Raw genomic sequence first — 26,272 nt, 5'->3', positions numbered from 1 at the left:
TAAGAGAGCTGGAGTTCATTGTGGATAACAGTGTTGGGGAGGAAAGGGGGCACATTAGGTCCCTGGAAATCCCCACTGGCTGGTTTGGGTTTCTGAGTGCCCCCTTATTGCCTCAGCACCCACTCCTGACCGCCTCTGACCCAGACTGCTGAACTGGAGGACAGGTGCCTGCCTGAGGCTCCAGGGAACGGCAAGGGGATGCGATGGGGCAGCTGGGGAACCAGGGCGTCCTGGAGCCTTGCAACTCACTTGCTTTCAGGCAAACAGCTCTGAGAGTGAGGACTTACCATTGGAGTCCTCTGTTCCTCTTGCAATATTTGGGTTTTCTGTTAGAAAGAACAGGAAGAGAAGCGGATGGGGGCAGCATTCAGAACTTGGTAAAAGAGCTCCCCGGTACCCAGCCCCCACCGTGTGAGCTCTCAGTACAACGGAAAGCCTCAGTGGGTTCTACGGATGCAGAAACTGAGGGAGGTTAGGCAGCTTGCCCACGGTTGCCCAGATAGGAAGTGCTGGGTCTGGGATTCAAACCCAGAGCTCTCTGGTTTCCAGCACGGAACTCTAGTATTTCACATAGGGCATCCTCTCGGGCCCAATTTAGGGGATCCCCAGCGTCCCTTGATGCTCCCTCCTCCCTGAGACAGCTCAAGCCAGGGCCGCCCCTGGTCGTCCTTCCGATCCCCAGTCAGGACGGCGTACCAAAAACAATGAGCCGGGTGTGTGTGTCGGTGGAGCCCAGGGGGTTCTGGGCGGTGCAGCGGTACATGGAGCCGTTGAGCTCAGCGGGAACCCGCTCCAACACCAGCTCCTTCCCATCAAACTCGGTGCTGCCATCCAGGAGGCGGCTTCCAACCCGTGTCCATGTGAACATGGGCTCCGGGAAGACTTCATTCTGTATGGGTCAGGACGGGGCGGGAGTCAGGTCACAGGAGGACCCAGTGCAGGAAGGGGGTCAGAAGCCTGGCATGGCCAGGGCTGGAAACACAAGGCCATCCCATGGGTTGGGAGTGGCTGCCCCGGGACACCAGGGAGAGAAGGACTCTAAGACTCAACAGACGGTCAGGGTCCAGGAGCTGTGTCTGCTGTGAGCTCCGGATGGGAGAGCAAAATGCACGCACATCTTGCCATTCCTCATCAAGCCCAATTTTGCCCCACAGGCCATGACCCTGGGGCCTGCTGCAAGTGCTGAAGGTCAAGGGAAGGCTCTTGGAGATGCCGCCTGGGATGCCTGTGCCCCCTGGCGCCCGTACCCCCTCCCACCAGCCTCCCGGATGCTCAGGGAGCGGCCGACCTGAAATCCATGGACCAGAATCCTCACTGTGTCCCCAACCCGGGCTCTGCTGGGCGTCATCATGATTTTGGGTCCTTTGGGGGCAACTGTAGGGAGAAGAAGGCCAGGTCAGAGAGCTGTACGTAGGTACGGGGAAGGGGAGACTGAGCAAGGAAAGGAGGCTCAGGGAAAATGGAAGAGGAAGTTCTAGTCCAGTGGTGAGTGTCCTTGGGATCAGCTGCCACAGAACCAGGAGCTCTGGGGGTGCCGGTCCATTCATTCGCACCTGCACTCGTTCATACTCCGTTCCTGCGTCCCTGCAGTCAGCCAGAGCCTGTCCGAGAGCTGGGTATTCAGGGGTGCCCAGAAAACCACGTCTTGTGGGGTTCATTCTCAGTAGGGATGAAAGACAGACACAAGCCAGTGTGACCAGGGTCAAGGCAGAGAAGCCCAGTGGACAGTGGAGTCAGGGATGTCTCAAAAGAAGTCTACCGCAGAAATGACTCAGCCGCTAATGGGGGGGGGGGGCGACTATTTCCACAGCCTTGACCGCTTGAGGCACCCCAAACTCCCACCTGCACTAAACCCTGGTGAGGCGGGACTCTGCTGTTCCTGTCCCCTGCCCAGCTGGGTTCACTACGCCCAGAGAGAGCAAGTGACTTGCCAAAGGTCACACAGTGAGGAGGAGCCAGGACAGAGCTCAGCTCTTCTCCCCTCTGCTCCAGGGCTCCTTCTACTAGGTAATCTGCCCAGTGGGGTTTTCTGAAATCCCTAGGTTGGAAGTGGCAGGGGAGGCAGACAGGTGTGGAGGGAACATTCCCTTCCGTGGGCCTTTGTCTTCCCTTTCTCCTCCCATTCTTGTTTCTCTTCTTTCAAGGCCCTTTAGAGCTTGAGCCTGACAGCACGACACCCAGGGTCCTTGCTATCCGATACACAAGAGAAAAGCAGGGCTAAGAGAGCTGCTGGGGCAACCAGTGGGGCCTCAGAGCCTGTCCCCTTGGGTTCAGATTGGGAAACCGAGGCACATAGGTTTTAAAAGAGGCTTATCCAAGGTCACCCATGGAGCTAATCCTCATGCTTCCTGGGGTTCTTTCTTCCAGATTCATGCCTTCAGTTGTTCAACAGGTCATTCCTGAGCCACTCCCGTGCCTGACTCTGGGTGGAGCTGGGAGCACCTGCTGGCCAGGGCCATACGCTTCTGTAGGGCAGACAGTCCGTGTGCAAACAAGCACGTAGACGGAAGGCACGAAAACATGAGAGTCCTGCAGTCGCACCGAGGGTGAGTGGTGGCCAGAGGCCCTTCCCAGGAGCTGACATTTCAGTGAAGACACGAAACTCAGGAGGAGGGTTCTGGGGAAGGAACAGCCAGAACCTGGGGCCGAGGCCGAAGTTCAGGGGCTGTGGGGGCTGGGGCTTCCTGGGCTGAAGGAAGGGCGCAGAAGACCACCCTCCACTCCGTGCCTTCTTGGTGAACATCTTCCAAGGGAGGGAGCAGGAGAAAAGCTTTGTCCCAGGCCCTGGGGCTGGCCTGGGATCGCCCCCACCTGGCCTTGCCTCGTCCCCAGCCTCTCCCTCCCACTGGGCTCTCCTCGAAGAAATCCAAGCAGCCAGCCAATGTGGGTGGTCCCCCAGGCACTCCCAAGTTCATTCTGCAAGAACGAAACTAAAGGACTATTAATTAAATCATGAGCCAGGAATCTAAAGTGCCACATGGGGCTGAGGGAAGCATGGGTGGGAAGAGGGGGAGCGCAGGGAAGGCTTCAGCTACCATCTCCGCCCATGGAGGGGAGAAAGGAGCCCTGGCTCTTGGGATCCCAGGGCAGGTTCTGGTCTAGGGCGTGTGGCCTTGGGCCAGTCACTGCACCTGCTTTTCGCAGGTGCACAATGACAACAATAAGAGCAACCTTTGCACACACTCTCACAGCCACCCGCCCCACTGTGCTGGTGGTCTGGGAGGCGGTGGTGTGCAGGGCTGACATTGGCCTTGGCCTGAAGTCTACTGCGCACCACACCTTGTGCAGCACCTCCTAGAACTTCCCGACCTCTGGATTGTCCCTGTAAGGAAACCAAGGCCTGGCAGGGCCTGGGACGGGGGTCAAGAAGCTTCCTCCCGTTCTTTTTTGACCCTCAAGGGCTGTGAAGTGAGTTTGTGGGTGCAAGCCCCGCACAGGGAAAAGTGGCCCTGAGTTATTTCTTCTGCTCTTTTTGTCCCTCTGGGATGGCACTGTCTGGCTGCAGCCAGCAGAGGGCGCACAAGGGCACCCCGCCTGAGGAGGTGTGAACCCCTTTCCTGTGCAGGTCAGTTTGCTCACTGTCCTGTGTGCCACCTGACCCTTCATGCCGAGGCCTAGGCCTAGTGACAGAGAGGAGAGGGAGCCTAAGATGCACAAGACCCCATTTCAGGCCTATCACCCATCCTGGTGCTTATGAGGTTGGGTACCAGGAAACCCATTCTGCAGGCCTTAAACCTGGCCCTCAGGAGGGTCGTGGCTTGCCAGAGGTCTGGCCTTGCCATAGGCAAGGGGGTGACAGGAGCAGGGCTTGGTGGCACACAGGTCTGTGGAGGGAGGCCCGGAGGTGGGGAGGATGGGAAAAGCAGAGGCTGGCTTCCCCTGGGGCTTCTGAGCTGCCTGCTCCCAAGGACTCCCATTCAGAGCTGACCCAAAGGGACAGTGGGGGACAGGAGAGAGGTCTGGTCCCCCCTCCCTCTGAGCTCCATCCTGACAGCCATTGCAACTACCAGTGCCTTTGCAGCAGGTGGGCCTCTGCAACAGCCCCTCTCCCCAATCCCCACTACCTATAGAATGCTGCTTCCACAGGCCAGGCTCGCTGCTGCTTCCCTCCCCCCTCCTCCCAACCCTGAAAGTCACCAGAAGCTCCTGGAAACTGAATCCTGCCCACCACCACCTGCTCCTAAAACACAGCATTGAGTAGGTCCAAAAGGAATGTTCTCAGCCCCTGGACTTTTCCTGATCTCCAGAAAGAGGAGGGGTCCAGAGACCCAAGGTTGGGGCCTGGGCTTCTGCTCTCTGATGGCCTGACTTGGATGTGTTAGTTCGTGTTAGTTCAAATTGCTGGGCCTCAGTCTCCTTACCTGTGAGCGGGGAGAATAGATATTACACTATTTGAGGAGTTGCTCTGAAAATAATAGTGGGGGACAGATAGGAGGCTATGATATGAAATGTGAAGTGGCATGCATCTGCCCAGAGGAGGGCAAGAGAGCCTGATTATGTAAGCTGCCCTCCTAACCTCTCCAGAGCATTACAGCAGCCTCGTGAAATCTCTTGGAAAAGCCCCTGTAGGCTTTTCCAGGAATTCTGGGTGTTCACTAAAACATCCATCCATCCACCCACCCACCTACCCACTCATCCATCTGTCCACCTACCCATTCATCCATCCACCCATTCATACACTCACCCATCCATCCATGCATGCACCCATCTATCCACCATTCATCCATCCATCCACCCATCCATTCATCCATCCATCTGTCAACCCACCCACCCACTTATCCATCCAACCATCCATCCATCCAACCATCCATCCATCCAACCATCCATCCTTCCATCCATCCATCCACTCACCTACCCACTCATCCATCCATTCACCTAACCATTCATCCATCCATCCATCCACTCACCATCCATTCATCCATCGATCCACTCATCCATCCATCCATCCATCCACCCACTCATCTATCCATCCATCCACCCACCCACTCAACCATCCACCCATCTAGCCCCCCATCCATCCACCCAATCATCCATCCACCCATTCATCCACCCACCTACCCATCCAACCATTGATCTACCTACCTACCCACTCACTCACACACCCATCCAGCCATCTAGCCCATCTACTCATCCACTCATCCATCTATCACTTATCCATCCATCCAATCATCACAAACCTACCCATAAACCTACCATTCCACTCACCCACCCATTCACTCATCTGCTCTCTACATATAGTTCTTTACTCTACACCGAATCTGTGTCAATTACTATGCAGGGCAATGTAGGGGATACAATGATGAATAATAACAGTAGCTGATATTGACTGAGTACTTACCCTGTCACTATGCTAAGCACTTTGTGTGTATTTGCCTTATTTAATTATCCCAACAACCCAGAAAAGTATGAATTAATTATTAAACAGGTGCTTACTATGTAACATGTTAGGGATTGTTTTGAGCCTTGCACCATGCGAACAACGCAGGTATAGACCCTGCCCACATGGACTTTAAATTCCAGAGGGGAATCCAGCGAATAATGAAACACATAATACACCTGTAGCTTGAGATAAATGTGATACCAGGAAATAATGCCACGCAAGGAGTTGATGGGACCAGGAGGAAAAGGCTGTTTGAGATTGGGTGTGCAAGGAAAGATCTTCTGAGCAGAGGGCTTGAGACTATCTGGGGCAAGAATATGCTAGGCAGAAAGGAAAGCCAGTGCAAAGTCACAGAGGTGGGCCTGAGCTGGGCGTGTTCACAGGAGAGGGAAGGGGACCTCGTGGCTGGATAGATGGAGCAGAGGGGGGGAGTGATAGGTGAACACCGCTGAGATTTGGTTTTAAATATAGTGGCAGTCTTATGGGGCAATACACTCTTCTTAAGAACACAGTGTGATGAATCTTAACGTGAACACCTAAGTATCCACCATCCCAAACTCTAGAATGTTCTCATCCCTCCAGAAGTTTCTTTTATGCCTCCTTCCATCTCCCACAGGGAAACTGTTTTGATTTCTATCACCAGAGATTTTATGTCCCAGACATTTATTACAGAAGTGGAATCATGCAGTATGTACTCTTCTGTCTGGCTTGTTTCGCTCGGGATAATGTTTTTGAGTTCTGTCCCCATTATTGCCTATAACAGGGTTTCATTTGTATCGACCAGAAGTAGTTCATGGTGCAAATATACCACAAACTGGTTCACCCATCTTCCTAATTATGGATGTTTGGTTTACTTCTGGTTTTTATGGTTGCCATTGTGATGAATAAAGTGGCTGCAAACATTCATGTCTGAATCTTTGTGGATATACGTTTCCATTTCTCTTGGGTAAACACTTAGGAGTGGGACTACTGGGTCATAAAGTAGGGGTGTTCTTTTTTTTTTTTTTTATCTTGGTAAGCAACTACTAAGAGTCTAATGTCATGGTACTCTTTTATATTCCCAGCAGCAAAGCATGACGGTTCTGCCTGTTCTGTGCCTGCGCTGGCCAGGGAGGTTCGAATTCGAGAAAGAAGAGTAGGAACTTGCCGGCATTCGCTGTCACTGGCTTTTCCAACACTAGCCATTCTTGTCGCTGTGACATAGTGTATCTCACTGAGGCCTTAGTCTTCATTTTCCTGGTGATTAATGATATTATACACCTTTTAATATGCTTATTGGTCCTCTGCATGTGTTCTTTTTTAAATTTTTTTTTATTTTTTTAATGTATTCTTTTTTTAATTGAGCTGTCTTGTCATAACTGATCTTAATAGTTCTTCATATATTCTGGATGCCAGTCCTTTGTCATTTATCTGTTTTGAGAGTATTTTCTCCTGGTCTGCTGTTTGCCTTTTCATGCTTCTAAAGGTGCCTTTTTATGAGCAGAAGCTCTGAATTTTGATTCAGGCTAATTTAGTCATTTTCAATTTTTCATTTGGTGCCTCTTGTGACCTTTTAAAGAAATCCCTGCCTACCTCAACCTCACGAAGCTATATTTCCATGTTTTGCTTTTTAAAACCTTTCTGTTGTTGGGTTTCACATTTAGGCCTGGGATTCATCTCAAATTAATTCTCTCATGCATGCGAGGTAGGGGCCTGGGGTCATTTTGTCCTTAAGCTTCTCCGGTGGTTCAGGGCTGTCTGTTAAAAAGATTTCTCTTTCCCTATTCAACAACCTGGGGACTTTGGTCAAAAATCAATGGACTCTCTTTATGTGGGTCTATTTCTGGACTCTATTCTGTTCTATCAATCTATCTGTCCACTATTGGAGGGTCAGGGGTGGGTGTGTATCTGTGCCATGATCTGATTTATATTTTAAGTAGATCAATCAGGACAAAGAACAGAAAAGGACAAGAGTGGGAGCAGAAAGACCAGTCTGGGGGCTACTGTAAGAATGCGGACGGGGACTGATGGTGCTTGGGTTGGGTGGTTGGAGAGGAAACCGTGAGAAGTGGCAGATGTGGGACAAGTTCTCTGGTGGGACTGCCAGGGCTTGGTACTGGCTTGGACGTGGGGTAGGAGAAAAGAGCGGGAGAAGCGGGTGACTACAAGGGTTCTGGCTCCATTGATGGGAAGAAGGTAGTTGCCACCTACTGAGATGGGTTCTGGGACCACCACGCATGTCTTCTTGTGGGCAGTGGCATTTGAGCTGGGGAGGACGTTCCAGCAGAGGGAACAGGAAGGCTCATGGAGAAGCATGGTCTGATCTTTGCTGGCCTGACCTTCAAAGTCCCAATCAGATGGTTGGATTCTCTGCCCCAAGGTCATCTCCTTGCCCCTTCCACTGTCTTCCAGCCAAGGTCAGAAGGCAGAGGGCCCTCTGCTCCCTTGGGACCCCTCTGGTTCAGAGCTTTCTGCACAGGTTACACCTACTGGCTTTGAGGATCCTCACCACAGGCCCAGCAGGTGGGCAGTAGAGGGCAGCAGTGAAGGTGAGCCTGAGATCAGACCCGGCTGGGTGACATAAGGGAGGTACTCCAAGGCTGGTTCCCCTCACTTATGACATGGGAACGAGGATGCCATCTCTTACTGTCCTAGAGGCCCACTGCACAGGCGCAAGGAGACCTTGTGCAGAAATCATCTTGTATAGACCCGGGCCCCTGTCATTTATGAGGTCCCAATTACTCGCTGCATTCAATAGGTCAGAAAACTGATGCTCAGGATCATGAGGCCTGAGGTCACCCCAACAGGCAGCAGTTAAGGGTTGATGGGAAGCCAGCCAGGGAATTCTACTCATCCACTGTACCTTGTGGCCCTGTTGTGTCCCCCACTCCCCACTTCCCTGGGGGGCACAGCCATGCCCGTGCATGCCCCTTGTCTGTCGGTGGGCCTCGGCCTTGCTCTGATGATGGAGGTGGGGGGTGCTCCCATCAAGAGAACCGTGTGGGATCAAGGACAGGGCAGGTGAGTGCTTTAATCGGGCGTGGGGTGCAGGTGGGAAGGGGGTGGGGCAGGCCCGCAGCAGCACCCCCTCCTCACCATCACGGAGGTGGGAGATATGAACTGCAAGCTCATCCCTTCGGCTGCTCTGGAGTCCTTGGCTGGGCTTTCTCGCTCTCGGTGGGGATGGGGCAGGGCACTGTCTCGGGAAGTCAATGCTTGGGCAAGAGGACCTGGGGAAGGCTTTCTTGGGAAAAGCTGCCCAAGAAAGAGTTACAGCTGCTGTGCTTCCCTGCCCAGGGCAGGTTCTGTCTGGAGGGCAGGGAGGATCGAATGCGAGAAAGAACAGTGGGAAGCACAGAGGGTCCAGAGAGAGCAGTGGGGGTGGGCTCCAGGCTGACAAGGTCCCAGCGTCTAGCACCGGGGCTGTCCTGTAGGGGCTGCTCATGAAGTCTCCATGGAATGACAAGCGAACAGGGCTCAGGACGGTGGCCCACCCCAGTGGGTGCGTGAGGAGGCACAGTGAGAGGCTATAAGCGAGACTACGGGGCCACAATGTCCACCTTCCAATCCTCATCTGCTTACTTTGAGCAATCACAGGTTCAGCAAACTTCTCTGACTCTCCATATTCTTGATCCTGATGGACCAAATTCCCCCGACCTCTTGCGTTCCCGCAAACTTCCCTGATTTCCCTGGGACCCCTCCCCATGTTCCCCAATCCAGCCCAGGAACTTCTGAAGATTCTGGAGGCATCTGGGTGGCTCAGTCGGTTAAGCGTCTGCCTTCAGCTCAGGTCATGATCCTGGGATCCTGGGATGGAGCCCCGCATGGGGCTCCCTGCTCAGTGGGGAGTCTGCGTCTCCCCGCCACCCCATCTTGCTCACTCATGCTCTCTCTCAAATAAATAAATAAATAATCTTCAGAACCCCAGCTCTGATCTGTGCCTGCCTCCTGTTTGCTCCACCTCCCCCCAACATCCCGCCAGCCAAGGACCCTGCGTCCAGGCTCCCCGCCACCCAGTTCCGCTGGGGGTGGGGGCGGCGGCAGCACGTCACCCACCAAGTCTTACCCAGCGTGACCTCTGCCTGCATGGGCATCGACAGCGCTGGGTGCTTGACCTCACAGCTGAAGAGGGCCTCGTTGTCGATCTGCGGGTTCAGCGCCCAGGTGAGCAGGGCGCGCACCTCCACGGTGCCGTCGCTGCCGGGGGCGTGGCTGTGGCGCAGGAAGTAGATGGGCTCGTTGCTGTGGACCCAGCGCGGGAACTCGCGGCTCACCACCGTCTCTGGGACGTTCTCCGTGGTGGGCTGGAAGAGGATGCTGGGGTCCGGGGTCAGGCTGCGGGCGGGGCGCTCTGTGTAGGGACGCCCGCCCCGGTTCTCGGCGTCCAGCAGGGACAGTGACCTCTGCATCTTGGTGTCATCCAGGTCGCGGTGCAGGAGGCTGCGGAAGGGCCTGCTGTCCTGGAGGGGACCAGAGCTTGCAGCAGGCGGCTCGGACAGGGGCACAGCCTCTATGGGTTCCCCATCGCGTTTGAAATAAACCTGAAATTGCAAGGAGTGTGTGGGAGAGACTGGGTGGGAATGACCTCGACCTCCCCATGGCTTCTCAGAGGAACCAGCCAGAGAATGCCACTTCCTTCGAGACCTCCTCCTCCAGTTCCCTCCGGCACCCCCAGCACGAGTCAGCTCAGGTCCACGGGGACCCACAGCCCCTGGCGGCAGAGGTTGAGGGCATCTTCTTTACCAGCAGGTGAGCTTCTCCGAGCCCCCGTTTCCTCGCTTGTAAAGGGGAATAAGAGCACAGACTCCTTGGTCGGGGCTGTTGGATGCTTAAGTGACATGGTGTCCCCAAACAGGGGCCCGCAGCAGCCACCTGGGCTCCAGGCAGCCCGCCCCTGCCCACCTGGGGACAGCCTGCGGAAGAGGGAGAAAGTGGGCGGCCACCAGAGAGGAAAGGAGCCTTCGGATTAAGAATGAAGAGGAAAGGATCTCAGCGTGGGCGCCTTTTAGAGGTTTGGACCGGAAGGAAGGAAACAGGTGCGAGTGTGTGGGAGGGCGCGGCGTGCGGGGATGAGACTAAAGCCCGAGTCTGCTCGCTTTCTCTGCTAATGGGGAATTCAAGTTCAGAGAGGCGGCATTTAATTTAATTTGCTGTCTTTTTATTTTGGTACAGGCGCCCAGAGGCCTGTGGGGATTGGGTGTATTTCTTTAATAAATCAGATAAATAAATCGATGGGAGACAGGGAGACAGGAGAGCAGGAAGCAGCTTTCTGGGGATGCTGGTGCAGGTGAGGGGAGGGAGGAGGATGCTGAGAAACAGAGAGGGGGGTTGGGGGGAGGGAGAGGGGAGGGGGACTGCGGTAGAGGCAGGAAGAAGTGGGGGGTTAGGGGTGAGGAGGGAAGGAGAAGTGGGGGGGGGCTGTGGCTGAGGGGAAAGGGAGTGGGTCGTGGGCAGGAGGAGGAGGGAGTGGTGGGGAATGAAATGGGGGACAGGGAGAACCTCTCAGCGTTTATAGCTCCAACAAAGAATCCCATATGCACGTAAAAACCTGCTTTGGATTTTTCTTTCTTTCTTTCTTTCTTTTTGAAAAGTGCTTCAAAAGCAGATTTGTAATTTATACCAAAGAATTCTTTTAAGTTCTGACATCCCAGGCACATGTGCGATGCCTGGAATGTGGGGAATTAAGGATCCTATGTGTGTGTGTGTGTGTGTGTGTGTGTGTGTCTGTGTGGAGAGAGAGAAAGATGCCTTTAACATCTATATCTGTATTCAACTACATAGATATGTGAAATTGAGTATTTTATTGCCGTATCTTAAATGGCAGGCGCAGGCAGGGGCTGGGGGTGGGGAGTCTTCCCGCAGCCCCGAGGCTGTAAGGAACCTTTCTTTGTATCTTCTGGAAAAGAAGTTGTTCTTTGGAGAAAAAGACCAGCTTGTCTGATTATAGGAAGGCCAGACCTCTTTGGGGTTCCAAAGGGGGAAACTTGGGGGCCAAATCCTGCTCTCACCAATCAGTGGGTTTAAAATGCCTTTTTTTTTTTTTTTAATCTGTTTCCTTGGGACTACAAGGTGGCAGCATATGGGCGCCACCAAAGGCTTGTCTCCCCATCCCTGCCTACTGCTCTACCTGTGCCTGGGTGCACCTGCCTCTTTCCCTGTCTTGGGTCTCTCTGCACCTCTTTCCTGCCCTGCCCTAAGAAGCTGGGTCTATCTGCACCCAGGTCCTGGAGTCAAGTTAGCCTGGGCCCCCGGGTCACCCCATTACATCATACCTGTGAGACAGATCGGGCTCTAGAATGCCTTGTCTCCCCACCTTGAACTCTAACCCTACCCATCCTCCACTCCAGCCTTGGCCCCTCATTGATCCTAGTGATGTATGAAACTCACAGGGGCAGGACTGTTATACAATTCTCTTGGAGGAAGGGCAACTTGCCCTTCCTTCACTTTTAAACGTTTTATACATGAGGCTTCCTGTATCTCATTGAGGCCAAATAGGTCCTGTTGCTTCTAAAAATCTCAAAATCTGGTGGCTCCTGGGGGGCTCAGTCCAGTTCAGTTCAAGAGCCTAGGGTCTTGAGATCAAGCCCCATGTTGGGCTCTGTACTCAGCTGGGAGTCTCTCTCCCCTTCTTCCTTTGCCCTGCTCACCAACACCCTCTCTCTCAAATAAATAAATAAATAAATAAATAAATATTTTTTAAAGCTGAAAATTTTAATGTTATCCCCTTCCTAAACCTCCTTGCAGAACCTGAGGGGCAGAGGTTTCTGCTCAAGGTCATTCAGTGCATGTGGCAGGGCCGGGGCTAGAACCCAGTTCTCCAGCTTAGTGCCTCCCACCCCTCGGAGTGGCCATGACAATGACTCGTGAGCTGGGGTGAAAGATCTTGAAGCAGTTAGGTTGAGTCTAATACAGAGTTGGACCAAAAAGGGATTCTCTCTCGTCTTCCTTCTGTCCTTTCTTCCCTCCTTCTGTCGTTCCTCCTGCCCCTCTTTCTCCACAGTGGACTTGGAGCTGGAGTGGGTGACTCGGGACATGTCCTTTCCCCTCTCTGGGTCTCATTTGTCTCCATCCTGCTCAGTAACTGGGGCAGGAGTGTGCTTGATGCCGAGCTCCTCTAAAGATGCATGTGTAGTTCTGGAACTCGAGGGTCCAGAAAAAATGGGGCTGTCTGTGCCGGGATCTTGGGAGCAAGGCAGACACATGGACACCTAGGGCAAGGGGGTCAGATGAGTGGATGGGTTCAGACCTGGGCAGATGGCGCTGAGTTAACTTATGGAGACCACACCCTCTCCCTTTATTCTGCAAAGTGGGCACTGCGGTGACATGGCCAGCTGGACAAGTCACCGAGAAGGGTGGTCCAGCAGGGGCTGGGGAGGGACTGGGCACTCCACGGTACTCACTGTGGGCGCTGGTTTCCCTCCGGACACGATGCAGACCAGCGTGAAGTTCTGGGCTTGGTAGCGGCTGAAGGGGGCTGGCATGTCCGCGGCCACCACTTCGATGGAGGTGGGGGGAGCTACCCAAGAGGGAAGCACAGCGAGACAGAGGTTTAATGAAAGATTTGGGAAGAGTTTGCAGATGACCTATGATGGGCCAGGTCCCGGGGTGGGGGCTGGGAGCAGGAAGTGGAGGAAGTTGCTCGACTCCAGCGGTGCCATTGGCATCAACTCTAGTGGGAACGATGTCCGGGCTGGGCACACAGGCAAGGGCTCTGCCTCCTGGGGCAGACAACCTGCTTGCGAAGGTTAAATGTGGACCATGCAGTTAAATGTGCAAAGTGCATCAGCGACCGGGAGGTAGAACAGCTATAGAGAGGTTCCTGCCCGAGCCTGAGGGAGTGACATGATGCTGTGATCTGAGGAAGCAAGAGCAGCTGGAGGACAAGTGTGGCAGGTGGAGGGAACCGCACATGCAAAGGTCTGCAGCATGTTGGCCCAGGGCAGGGGGTGGTGGGAGGCAGCCCGGGGCAGCGGCTGGGGTGCCGTGCAAGGAGTTGGGGACCAGAGGATGTGGTGTCCAGGGGGCCTGAGAGATGTGCAGGGTGGGGGACAGCACCGCTGATGGTCGGTTAGTGCTTGCAGTGCTGTGCTGGGGCTGGGTCCTACCAGCTCATGAGACCTCACTGTGCCATTTTCAGGACTGATGTCAAGCAGTTGTTGGACTGCTGGTCCCTGAAATTGGCCACAGCAGGTGTCTTTACACCACGGAAATTGGCAGCCACTACAAATAAGGCTTTTTGTGTGTTTCCTTCCCCTGCCCCAGCTCCCAGAAAGAGGGTTTCCCAGCACACCACTGGTTATGAGTTTTTTCCTTTGTCCTGAGAGCAGTGGGGAGCCATGGAAGGGTTTTAGGCAGGAGCAGTGACATGATCTGAATTGCATCTCGAAGACTGAAAACACAGACGGTGATTCAGGCTAGACAGGCTGGCCATTTAGAGCAGGCTGATGACAGCAGAGAGTACATGACTTGGAGAGACATTTAAGGCCAAGCTGCTGCTTTCCTTTCCTTTTGGAAGTTGGCTTATCTTGGCTGGTCCCATCTCCCACCGGCTCTGCTCTGCCTGCCGGCCACCACTGGCTGGTATGACAAAGCCAGAGCTCCAGGGCACTGTGCGCTCCACAGCTGGAGCCATCGGGAGCTCCTGGGTCTGAATCCCAGATGTCACCCCACCTCCATGTCCTTGGGCAAGTTACCCAAACTGTAAGCCTCAGTTCCGCAATTTGCAAAACAGGAGTCAGACTGGGCAGACGTCCGTGAAGGATGAGTGAGTTACTAGATGTGTAAAGGGCTCAGCACAGGGTCGGGAACTGCTCTTCTTAGGATTCCCACAATGGTTTCCCCAACCCCTTATGTTCAGCCAGGGTAGGGGCTAGAATCTGAGAACTTCAGTTGGTCAAGCCTATCCACGTTGTCTTATCCATCCTTGGGTCAAGAGCAGCGGCGGGGGGAAGCAGAGAGAAGGAATTGCCATAGGTCTTTCCTTCCTGCACTTCCTGCAGGGGCTTTTCACTCTAGTTAAGTTTAATTAAGTTTGATAAACATTTCCGGATACCTACTCGGTGCTGGGCATGGTGCCAGGCACCTGCTGTGGGCGCACAGTGATGAAACACAGTGACAAGAAGCCCACAGGCTGGGGCTGGGGGAGGGGGCTGGTGACAGCCGCCTGGCAACTCTATTTTAAGGTCTAGTGAAATGAAGCCAGGTAGGAGCCATCCATTCATTCAGGCAGCCGCCACGCAGCCGCCACGTGCTGCTCTATTGGCAAGGGAAGCGGAATGAACGAACGGGAAACAATGGGAGAACAATAGATACAGAATTGTAATTAAGTGTAAGATTGTAGGAAACAGATGGTGAGTGGGATAGGAATTCGGAGAGGGGAAACGCACACCGGAACACATCCATTAGCCAGAAGTCCCAGATTCTGCAATCTAACTTCTCAAACTCCAGCAAAACACCTGGGTCCCCACAGCAAGAACCGACGACTGGCCAACACGATGAGCCAGGAGCTGCTCTCAGCCCTTAGCGTGGGTGAATTCATTCCACCCTCCCCATCAGCCTAAGAGGCGGGTTTATTTAATTCCCATTTTATAGATGGCAAACTTAAGAGTTGAAGGAAATTGCTCAGGGGTTCACAGAGCCAGGATCTGAATACAAGCGCCCCAGCTCTGACATGAGGTTGTGCCACCCTGGTCTTTGGAAAGAAGAAAGGAGTTTGTATCTACCTTTAGCCCAAAGTATGCCCATCTGAGCCACCAGGAATGCTCATTTAGTGGCACAGCTCAGCCTTCATAGATGCTTTGTGATGCAGATCCCTCGGGAGCGCTCCCGTGGGTGGCTCTACTTACATCAGCTACCCCTGTGACAAAGGGACCGTGCCAGTTAGAACTGTGGCATGAACCTCTGGCAGCACTCAGGGTGTTTGTGCAGGTGTTAAGTGTACCCTGCAAGACTCCTACAGGCTCAGAAATGGCATGGCCACCTTCAGTGTCACTCATTCTTTCTCACTTTCATCCACACCCTTAGAACCTTCCTTATAGGACCGCTTTGAGGAGGAGACGGCAGGATGCTTCCAGGATGCCTGGCCGTGCACTGTAGCGGAGTTCATTATGATCTGTATCGCCGTTACCCGGGAGGTGGCGCAGGGCAGGGGTTAAAAGCATGGGCTGTAAATCAGACTACCCAGAGTTCAAGAAGCAGCTGTACCACGTACGTGCTGTGTGATCTCGAGTGAGTGGTTTGACCTCTCTGAACTTCAATGTCCTTATCCGTGAAATGGAATTACAGGGTACCTGTGATGATTGGATGGAAGGTGTTTTGAAAGGGCAACCAATATACGTCAGGGGCGCTGATTAGCAGTTGTAATTTACTAATGTACTTTCCTGAGGCTCCTTGCTACTGGCCCGGAGAATGAAAGGTCTCTGCCTTTGGGGTGTTCACAGTTCAGTGAGAAGACCAGAAGTTACCCCGGCTGCACACCTTCCAACATAGCAGTCAGCTCACCCCATGTGGCTGTTGAGCCCTTGAAATTTGGGATTTTTGAGTTCTTCTGTGTAAGCGTAAAATACGCACTAAATCTGGAAGCCCATTGTCAAAAGAATGTTAAATGCATCACTAATGTTTTATATTGAAATATAAATTTCAGTATACATTTGATATGCTGAAACTATGTTTGGGCTCTACTGGACTTAATAAATAGGTTATTAAATTTAATTCACCTTTAAACGCTTTTCTCCGTGTGGTGATTAGAAAACTTACATATGTGGCTTGTATGTTTCTACTGGATCACACCCATCTAGACCTTCCATTTTACGGTCAGTAGACTGAGGTCAAAGAGAGGGAGAGGTTTGCCTACAGTCACACTGTAAGTCAGTAGCAGAGCCTAGACTGGCACTTGGAACTTCTGAATGCTGGCCAAGGTTCTTTCCAGAGCATAGGTATCCCCCTGCCCCCCAACATGCACGTGCACACACACGCATGCACACGCACTTATCACCACTCTGGAGATCTGCACCCACGTCACGCAGGCCGCCCACACAGACAGACCCTGATTGGGAGATGTGTTCCTGTCCCTCGTTATTTTTCTGAGCAGGTCTTAGCAAAATGTACAGCTAATCAAGCTCGTAAGACAATAACAGATCTCAGTTGTATGGACAATGACACAGCAGAGCTGCTAATATCCGTGTGGACAGCCCCGGCTTCCCACACTCGCCCCACCAACATAGTCCTCAGTCGCTGTGTCCCAGGAAAATGTCACTCTGCATCTCGCCTCCTGTCTCCTGGTGGAGGGCTCCGAGCGAGCGCAGGCAGCCAGGGAGCTGTCTACACCTGGGAGCCCCTGGCTGTTTACAGATGCTTCCTTCCACACATCACATCATCCTCTCCTTCCTCCCTCCTCCCCTTCCTGTCTCCAGCCCTCCTGCCTCCGGCTGCCTCCTCTTCCCCGCCCCCCCTCCACCCCCACCCCATTGCCACATCTGCTCCCACACCCGTGTGCGCCCCTTCCCATCTTCATGTCCGTCCTCACTCTGTCTCCCCAACCCCATCTCCATACTCATCCCCATACCCAGCCTTCTTACATTCTCTGACCAAGGTCAAAGCAAGCACCCCGCTCTGTTCCCCATGCCTGTTATGGATGTGTGGCCCCCGGAACAGGGTCCAATCCAAGGCAAGTGGCCAGCTGCTGGCACAGGTGTAAATTTCATGCAACGTCCTAGATGAGAACAATCCCAAGGTCCAAGCTGGGCTCCAGAAACAGCAGGATAAAGCAGGCCACTGGGCTGTGAGCCATGGGGCATAGAATGGCAAAGAATCTACACACACCCCTGCCTTGTGGGTGTCCCTCTCCCCCACTCTTCTGCAACATGTCCAGTGCCCCCATCACGAGTGTCCCGTTGCTGTGAACCCTGGGAATGTCTCTTCAGATGCTGGTGCAATGCTCTCCTGGGTGGCGAGGAGGGGGTGCCCACCAGCAATATTTCCCTGAAAGGACCATCCTCAGGGGATGAACCACGGAGCAGGCATCATTGGATCGGGAGGGGATGGGTCCATGGGGCTGAGAATCTAGCCTTGAGCAGAGCTTCAGAACTGACAAGGCACTTCCAGACACACGGCCAGCCCTGGACCAGCAGAACCTCCCCGGCTCTACATGTCCATGATCAGAGACCACCCCCCAGAAAACGCCTCTGAATCCCCGGACCCCACATCAAGTCAGCCAACTTCCCAGTTTTGTTTGACTTGGTCTTAAGCACAGAAGACTGCAGCGAGAAGTTCCCTGGACAGATTGTGTCTAGCATCAGGAAAAGTAAGGCAGCTTCCCGGCTGCCTCATCTGCAGCCATGGCCACGGCCACAGCTACCCTCTGCTGCCCCGTTCCTTGGGCCGCCGGGGGAGGGAGGGTCTGCGGTTATTTTATTCTTGACAGTTCACATCGACACAGCGAGGTAATGGTCGGGTGATCGGTTTTATGAAATTAACTCTGAAATATTGCCTGTCTTTTATCTCAAAAGCAGGACTTTGTTTCGGTCATCGTAACTCACTTTGAAGGTAATATGATGGTTCTTGGCTCTGTAAATCACTCTGTGGCCTTTGGAATTTGGGAACACGAACCTGTTCTTACACAAACCCCAGCAGGCCCCTGTCGAACTGCAGCTACTGGAGGCAAGTCCTCCCCCCATCCGTGAGGTCCTCCCCGGCCCCTGCCGGAGGACCGGCTCAGACAGAGTCACACCCAGGGTCCAGCGCAGGCTCTGGACCAACAGCCCATGGAATCATGGGTAAATCCGCTGACCCACCAGGCGCCAGTCTTCCTACCTGTCAAGTGGGTTCCATAAAACATACCCTGCTAACTTTTCCACTTCCAGAAGAGAGAAGCAAAAGAGAATATGGACATAAACCTTCCATAAGAACATCAACATTCTGTACAAACGGAAAGGATTATGTATATGATCCTCCTACTGCCTACACCCCTCCCTGGGCTGAGGGAGCTTCTTTCTCTTCCAGGAGGGGCCAGTGTCTAGAGGAGGGGAATCAACTCTCCTATTCCCTGGGTCCCACAGTGTGACGGTTCTGAACACACTCCAGCTCTGACTACCATTTATCATGGGGCGGTAACCAATTAGATTTGGGGAGGGATGGGGGAGGAAAAAGACAAGTTCAAAATTATATTATTTGCAAAAATCCATTCTTTGCTCTCAGCATGCCTGCTCTATTGACTGCCTTCCTTTCAATCAGCAACCAGTCATTATGAAAGAGAGAGAGAGAAAAAAAAAGAGCCACCCACAACATAGATATGTCTGTGCCCGAGTCCCTCTAGGTTCCCTGTTTTAAATTCTTCCCTTTTTTGGAGGGGGTCCCCCATTTCAGTTTCTTTCCATCCTCTCTACCACATCTATAAGGTGCCGCTCAAAAGAGCACCTCCTCCAGGTAGCCCTCTAGGAAGCTACCCTGCTTGAGCCACACTGAGCTGCCCAAGGTTCCTCCTGCACCTCACTCCCCTCCCCTGTGCCCTGCACAAACCAGTCCTTCTGTGGGTTAACTCTGCTTCTTCCTTTAGAACTGTCCTCAGGTGCTGCCTCCTCCAGGCAGTCTTCTAGGACTTTGCAAGACTGGGTTAGGGCTTATCCTCTGGACAGCCAGAGCATTCTCCTTTTGTCATTCACACTGGTGCTTGTCATTCTGTCCTGGGTCCACATCTGTTTCTCCACGAGACTGTGCTCCCTGAAGTGTGGAGCTTTGTTCTTCCATCTAACCTCAGCTAGTGCAGGCCTGACACACGTGAGTTCAAGTTTAATTCCTGTCTCCTTCTTTCCTTCTTTTGTCTCAGCATGGGCAAGCGCACAGCCTGTTTGTGGAAAGGAATCCCATGAGACCTTATAATACTATGGACCCTGCCTTGCCTTGACCAAGGCCACCTTCTCTGTTACCATGCTCCAAGCACACTGAGAATCTGGTCCATGAACATCCTAAGCTCCTTCAAACCCCAGGGCCTTTGCATATGTTGCCGCTTTCTGCTGAGCTTTTTGCATGGTTGGGTCTTGCTCATCTATCAACTATCAGCTCAAGTGTCACCTCCTGATCTAAGGTGGACTCCCCCCATTTATTCTCTGTCACAGCTCTTTGCTATTTCTTCACAAAGCCTGTCATAATGTTCAATTATTTCATATACTGGTTTGTATCTGGTCTTTTTCTCCGACACCCCCACTAGAATATGAGCACCAGGAGGGAAGGGGAGCCTCCTGTCCATGGTCCATCCCAAGCACCGGACACACAAGGATTCACTCAGTAAATATGTGCCATGTGAATGAGTGAATGCATGGGGGATGGACCCAAGCACGGTGCCCTCCAATCCCTGCCCCATTTGGAAGGGGCTGAACTCTCTGCCCCCTCCAAGATCCTCCCTCCTAGCAGAAACCCCAGGAGGAAGCAGACCCCACCCACAGGAGGGGGACTTCAGCAAGAAAAAGAGAGGGGAAAAGCACAACACTTTGGTTTATGGGAAAATTAAATATTGAACTGAGTAGTAACAGCAGCCAAGGGAAAAAAAAACCTGACAAAAAGCCCCCAAATGGAGCCACCATCAGTGACAAGAGAGATAAACGCAGCGTCTGTGCTTATATGGGCTGCAAAAGGCCCTGCTATGCGGCAGCTGCTGAGCCCACCCACCGCCCCCTCCAACTTGACAGTGGGTGGGAGTCCGTGGGCTGATGCGGTGGTGATGGACCTGGGTCTAGGTCATTGCCCGTGTGGGCAGGTACTGCCTGGGATTCTCCCTGCCCGGAGTTGGCTCGGGGGTGGGGGTGCTTCTGAGTGGACAGGGTCACGGGGGAACTTCCGGCGGCTGCAGGCACCATCCATCGACCCGCCTTCCCTTGGGCGGGAGCTGGCTGGCAGCGCCCGGTTCACCTGCCTCGCCCCTCCCCTGCCAGCTGTTGTGTTTTCGCAGCGGTGGAAGATAAAATTAACAACCCCAACTGGAGGCTCTGGCTGACTGCTCTGGGGGAGCAGAGCGGGGGGGGGCGTGCCGAAGGGGGGTGCAGCATGTGAAGCAGAGAATCGGCGAGGCTGGGCAGAGCGGGATCTGACACCGGTGACTGCTGATAGAGAAATAAAATCCTGCGTGTGCGCGCTCGCACGCACGCACACTCGCACACTCAAAGTGGGTGGTGGGGAGGCCAGGCCACAGGTTTTAGTGTCGGACCTGGATGTGTATTCTGGTGCAAAATGATAGACTATACATTTCCCCTGGTGGCTCTCAGCGTGGACCAGCAACATCGGCCTTACCCGGAGCTTGTGCAAATTCCCGAGCTCGCTTCCAGACCTGCTGCATCAGAACTGGGGGTGGCGGAGGGGGTGGAGGGGTGGGGGCGAAGGGGGGAGGGTCCAGCCATCTGAAGCCTTCAGGGAGATTCTAATGCAGGCTCCACGTGAGAACAGCTCTTTTTGACTTTTGTGAGCCTCCGTCTGTTCATGCCGAAGTTAGGGGTAATAAGACCCACTCGGTGGTGGTCGTCTGTGCATCGAGGACTTGGTCCACAGTAGGTGCTCAGTGAACGCTGGAGATTATTACTGGCAGGGAGAGCAAGACCCAGGGGAATTAGTGAGGCTCAATCTGGTTGCTCCAGGCCCCAGAAGACAGACCAAGGGTAGAACTCTCTGGATGGAGATTATGGCTCTCTGCGCTGAGTCAAAGGACATCAAATCCCCAAATCCGCACCACCCCCTACTTCCAAGCAGTTCAACTTTGGGTTCATGCCTTGATTGGCTGCTTCTCAGCGGCTCCAGCTTTCTGATTGGCCTCCTAGGCCGTCAGTCCCCTTGGGGCTCTCCTCCCTGTGCCTGGGGTTTCTTGGCCGGAGGAGGAGGCAGCGTGCTGGGTCGCCTCTCCGCAGCCGCTGTGGGAGGCAGGCTCAGCCCCTCCACGCCGTTGTAGTTTATGTGGCAATAGAGCAAATGTGTTCAGGCCCATGATAGGTGCCATTTCTGCGGAGATGAAATCTATGGGGTGTGACATGAATCCGTTTTAAATAGCAGCAAGGCTGGCTATTTGGAGGATGTTTTCAATGTATCCCAGAGGTATATATTACACACATGGGCGATTTCACCAGGTGCCGTATTTGTAGCTTTATGAAAGACGCCTGCGGAAGCCTGCGGAAGCCTGGGGAGGCCCTAGTAAGCAGGGGAGCACACTCAAGATCTGGCCAGGGGCAGCGGCACCCAGCTCAAGTTCTTACTGCTCAAGTTCAAGTTCAGCCCATTCTGTTTCTCCCCCACTCCACGCCCACCAGAGAGCACTGAGCTGGAGCTTGGAGACCTCCCCTTTCCCCCTAGCAAGACCTCTGTCCTTTCCAGCAGAACTGAACCCCCAAACACCTGGGCCTTTGTGTTCTGGGACTTGGAACTGGGCTCATCCTTGACCTTGGGCAGCTGGCCCTGAAGTCACCACCCTCCTGTCCACAGTCACTGTCGCCCTTAGGCAGCTGCTAGTTTCCTGGTCTCATCCATAGAGCAAGGATGATATTGGTGTAATTGGTCCACGGAGGGCACTTGTGGGGACTGAAGAACATAGCAGGTGCCCCCCCCCACAGCCAAGCTCCCAACAGAACCCCAGCTCCCGACCCGCGCCAACCCCCAGCTCAGAGCCCTCTCTTCCAGTAGAAGATTTCCCGGGGGGCCCCTGCGGCTGAGTCTCCCTACTCTCTCAGCATTTTAGGATTGATTTCCTGAGTCAGAGGCCACTTGCTTCTCATAAAGCCAATTCCGGGGCGGGGATGGGGTGGGTGGGAGGAGAAAAGGCAGGAATGGAGCAGAGGAGCTGTGCAGAAGGGGCATTTGGTGGGATGGGGATTGTGCATGTTTTCTCCCCAACATTGTACGATGAAAATTTCCAAGCCCAAGAAGTTCAAATAACTGTCCAAGGACCTCTCCTGCCCCCACTGCCCAGGTTCTAGGATGAACATTTAACTGCACTTGTTCTGTTGCCCATCTATGAGACTGTGGGAGAGGCAGAGCCAAGCTTCATTGCCAACAGGATGGACCCTTGGCTGGGATAGAGGGGCTCGATCCTGGGGAGGTGGCCTCAGAGATCCGGCATAGGTGGCCTGTCCCTCTGGCCTTGCTGGGGCCCCATCTCTGAGCGCTCTAACCTCGTCCTTCCCCAGGTTCTGCCCTGCCTCTGTCCTTTCCTCTGTAAAATGGGGATTGCAAGCAACAGTCCTTAGTCATATGTGCTAGCACCTAGTCACAGGACCAGTGAGTCACAGGGCCATTGTGAGGACGGCCTGAGCTCCTATCTGTGAAGTGCCTAGCAGGACACCTCATGCGGGCGAGCCCATATTCCCACTGGCCATTCCGTTTGTGAACAGCATCTTCCATCCCTGGCCTGGAACAGCATCTGGCCTCTGCCTACACCGCTCACTCTGGCCGCAGGCCTGGGAGCTCCTTGCGCTAGGGATGCGAGTTCATTCTGCTGGCCGGGGCCTGAGCGCGGGGAGCACAGGGCAGTTCCCAGCAAGAGTGCTCTGAGTTGATGTTTGCAGGGGTGACTGGAGGGGAGGCAGATTTGCTCAGTGAGCATCCCCTTCTGCACCTGAAGTGGAAGGCCCACTGAGTCCCCAGGCACACACAATGGGTGGGGTGAGGGGTGGGGAGGGCCCTTGATCATCATCTATGTTCATGGTGGTCATTCTGTGACAGGGTCCATGATAAATGCTTTTCTGCATTAGAGCCTCACATAACCCAGGAAGTAGGGATTATTATGCCTATTATATGGAGACAGAAACTGAGATGTTCAAAGGCAATGATCCACAGCTCTTCGGCCAGCAAAGACCAAGGCTAGCTCTTGAACCATATCTGGCTTAAGTCCCCAGTCCAGGATCACAACCCTGCACCGCCTGGCCCTCCATCTCACCAGCTCTGGGCTTTCTCTCAAAGCGTTGCTCTCCTCTGCGATGCAGTGACAGGGCTGGACCACGTCACTGCTCACACGCGAGGCTCGGAGGGGGGCCGGTCTGGAGGGAAGCGACAGCAGGAGGGGTCAAGGTGACCAGCTGTGAGGCAGTGGGACCGCTCAGCAGAGAAGGGCCAGCCCCTCCCTCACGGGGATCCTCAGGAGCTGGGGGTTCCCTTCCGATGGGCCTGGGGGCCACAGGGGAATCAGTGGGGAGGGTATGGCTGGACCCAGCGTGCTGGGTGAATACCTTCTCTACCCTAAATTCCCCTCCCAAATCCCAGGCCCTTCCAGCTCCCATGACATCCCTGGACACAGGTTCCTGGATTCGGGGGCCTGATCTGGCTTCACCTTTCCTCTCTGCCTGTGGCCCAACCTAGTAGACAGAGGGCAGATGGGGCCTGCGGCAGCCTGGCACGAGAGAGGAGCACCTTCCCTCCGGCTTCCGCCAAGACTGGCTTGACGCAGGCTCAGGAGCCAGGCTGCCGTATCCTGGCTCTGCCACCTCTTAGCTGGGTGACCTTGGCAGGTCCCTGAGTCCTGCTGTACCTGTTTCCTCATCTGTAGTGTAGGGATCGTCCTATCTCCGGGATAGGGTTCGAAAGTAAAGTTTTAGACCCTGGTCTGGCACCTGGCAAGCTCTGAATAAATGTCATTGTCCCCAATGTGGCTGTGATTACTCTCAGGGTCACTGCCCACTCCTCACCCATGCCTGGGGTCCTGCCATGCGGGAGTGCTCCCCACTCTGCCAGACTTTCCTGCTCCTACACTGTTGCCTATAGGGTTCCTTCTGCCTGAAATGTCCCTGTGGGTCTGCCCCCATCCTACGGGGCCCAGCCATACACCTCCTCCTCCGTGAAGCCTTCCTGATTGCCTCCCCCTGAAGGAGACCCTCCCCTGGGAACTCCCCCGTCCCTCAGCTTGCACTCTCGTCTCCCCCCACCCCGCCCCCTTATTTTCCTCCTGCTGGATTCTGGAAACCTGTGCTCTTCTCTGGCTCCCTCATCCTTCAGGGTTTCCTGCAGGACAGACAGTAGGTCTCATATACTTCCATTGTCCCCAGAGCCTAGAGGTCAGGCTCGGGATGCAGAGACAGGGGCTGGGGATCTCCATGTGCCATTCACTAGCCACAGGATCACAGGGAAGTTGTTTCTCTCTCTGAGACTCAGGCTCCTCATCTGTAAAATGGGCATAACTACAGCCACTGTCTCAGCGGCACGCGGGAGCATCAAACAGGAGCGTACTCACGAGGACAATGCCTGGCACGGTGCTGCTTGCTGCTGCCGTGAAGATTATTGTGATTACTAGGTTTATTGGTTTTTAAGATGATTGCTCCCAGGGACTGAGTGAGGTAAACCCACCCTCCTCCAGAGGGGGAAACTGAGTCCAGGGATGCTCTGCCACCCGGCAGACGAGACAGGATGGCTGACTCCTAGGCCAAACCAACCTGGCACGTGGAGTTGGCCTCAGTTTCCCCTTCTGTACAGGAGGCGGTGGGATTCCTTCGCTCTCCCCAGGAGAGGCGGCAGGCAGCAGACCCTGCTCCAGGGGCCGGCTCACAGTTGCCCTGCCCTCCCTCCCAGCTCCGATACAGCTCTGTTAACACCTGCACCCTCACATTCCAGCCTGCTCCTTAAATCACGGGCCCGAGGCACTGCAGTTTCAACGGCCACATATCACCTGTAATTAAGGGGCCTGTCCCAGGGAGGGGAAGTTTTTCTGCTGGAGACACTAAATCCAGCTCCCGGTGGTGAAGGGGATAAAGCATCACACTGACCTAACACTTGTCAAGGCTTAATGACGCCCCCGTGGGCCAGCTCCGGGGGGGGGGGCATGTGGTGGGAGGTTGGGGCCGAGAGGAGCTGGGAGTAGGTGGAGGGAGACAACCGTGGGATGGATACGGAGCCCCTGGTCTGGGGGACACCGCAGGAGCACCACGCAGGAGCAGGTGACGGCATCTGGGGGGCAGGGGGCAGCCCCCCTGCCTGCACAGTGCCAGGGAGCAGATGGGTCTCTCCAGCTTGGCTCAAGGGGGCACAGTGGGCCCCTCTGTGAGAAGCTACACGGGGGCTCCTTAGCAAGGCGGCCTGGGTTTGAACGCAAGCTCTGCCACTCGCTTGCTGGGCAACCTTGAGCAAGTTACTTAACATCTCTGGGCCGGGTTTCCCATCAGAATGGGAACGACAAGGCACCTGTCTCCTAGAATGGTGAGGATTAAATGAATTAATATATTTCATATCCTGGAGCCAGTCTTGGCCCCTGTGGCTGCAAAATTCACCTTTATTCTGGCATACCTCCCACATGACAGCTGTTCCCCCAAAGCGAGAACACACTCATCAGGTCTCAAAATGCTGGTCGGAGCAGGACTTGTACAAGTGAGGGATGAATGGGCGAACGGTCTGCTTCCCTCACAGGACGGCTGGTGACACCAGCCCTGTGGCCCCAGGAACAAGCCGCACAAAGCAGTACGCGGCTCGACGAAGCTGCCTCCTTCCAGCCTCCCTTCCCCGTCGGAAAGGTCACGCAGCTTGTCCGTCTCACACCCGGAGTGCCCTCCGGAGGCCGGGTCTCCACCCGGGCTCAGGCCCTCGGGTCCCCACAAAGGAAGACACCAGAGAACTTTTGGGTTCATACTCTAAGCTTCCCTTCATGAGCAGACTCGGTCTTCTCTTCTGTAAAAGGGGGACACTGATCTTCCTGACTTCCCAGAAGGCTGAGCTGACGGGGCAGCCCAATTATTCCACACTGTCCCTGTTGAGAGGAGCTCTGGTCTCTGGCCTAGGCCCATACGGCTGTCATATTGTCCCCCACTCAGAGAGGAGCAGTGTCCCTCCGTCTCCCTGGCAGCCTCACACAGAGGGAAAACTGGGGGCTCTTCCTTGCAGCATCCCTGAGCTCAGATCCCAGCCCACTCAGTGCTGTGGGATGTTCGGTAAGTTCCCTACCCTCTCTGTGCCGTGCCCAGTGCC

General features: G+C 54.3%; 1 protein-coding gene across 1 annotated transcript in view; it reads right to left on the bottom strand.

Annotated features, from left to right (window-relative positions):
• IGSF21 (immunoglobin superfamily member 21) overlaps positions 1-26,272 on the bottom strand; it is a 232,699-nt gene that overhangs the window by 725 nt on the left and 205,702 nt on the right. Inside the window, exons 5-9 of the mRNA XM_082687603.1 lie at positions 12,760-12,875; positions 9,426-9,900; positions 1,289-1,374; positions 697-889; positions 288-326 (exon numbers count right to left, since the gene is read on the bottom strand). Of these exons, the coding sequence (XP_082543729.1) occupies positions 288-326; positions 697-889; positions 1,289-1,374; positions 9,426-9,900; positions 12,760-12,875 (909 nt within the window). The remainder of the gene's footprint in view (positions 1-287; positions 327-696; positions 890-1,288; positions 1,375-9,425; positions 9,901-12,759; positions 12,876-26,272) is intronic.

The sequence above is a fragment of the Mustela nivalis genome (genome assembly GCF_964662115.1).
Source record: "Mustela nivalis genome assembly, chromosome: 10".
Classification (NCBI taxonomy): Eukaryota; Metazoa; Chordata; class Mammalia; order Carnivora; family Mustelidae; genus Mustela; species Mustela nivalis.
The sequence above is the reverse complement of the archived record's forward strand: the minus strand, read 5'-3'. Positions and strand labels throughout refer to the sequence as shown.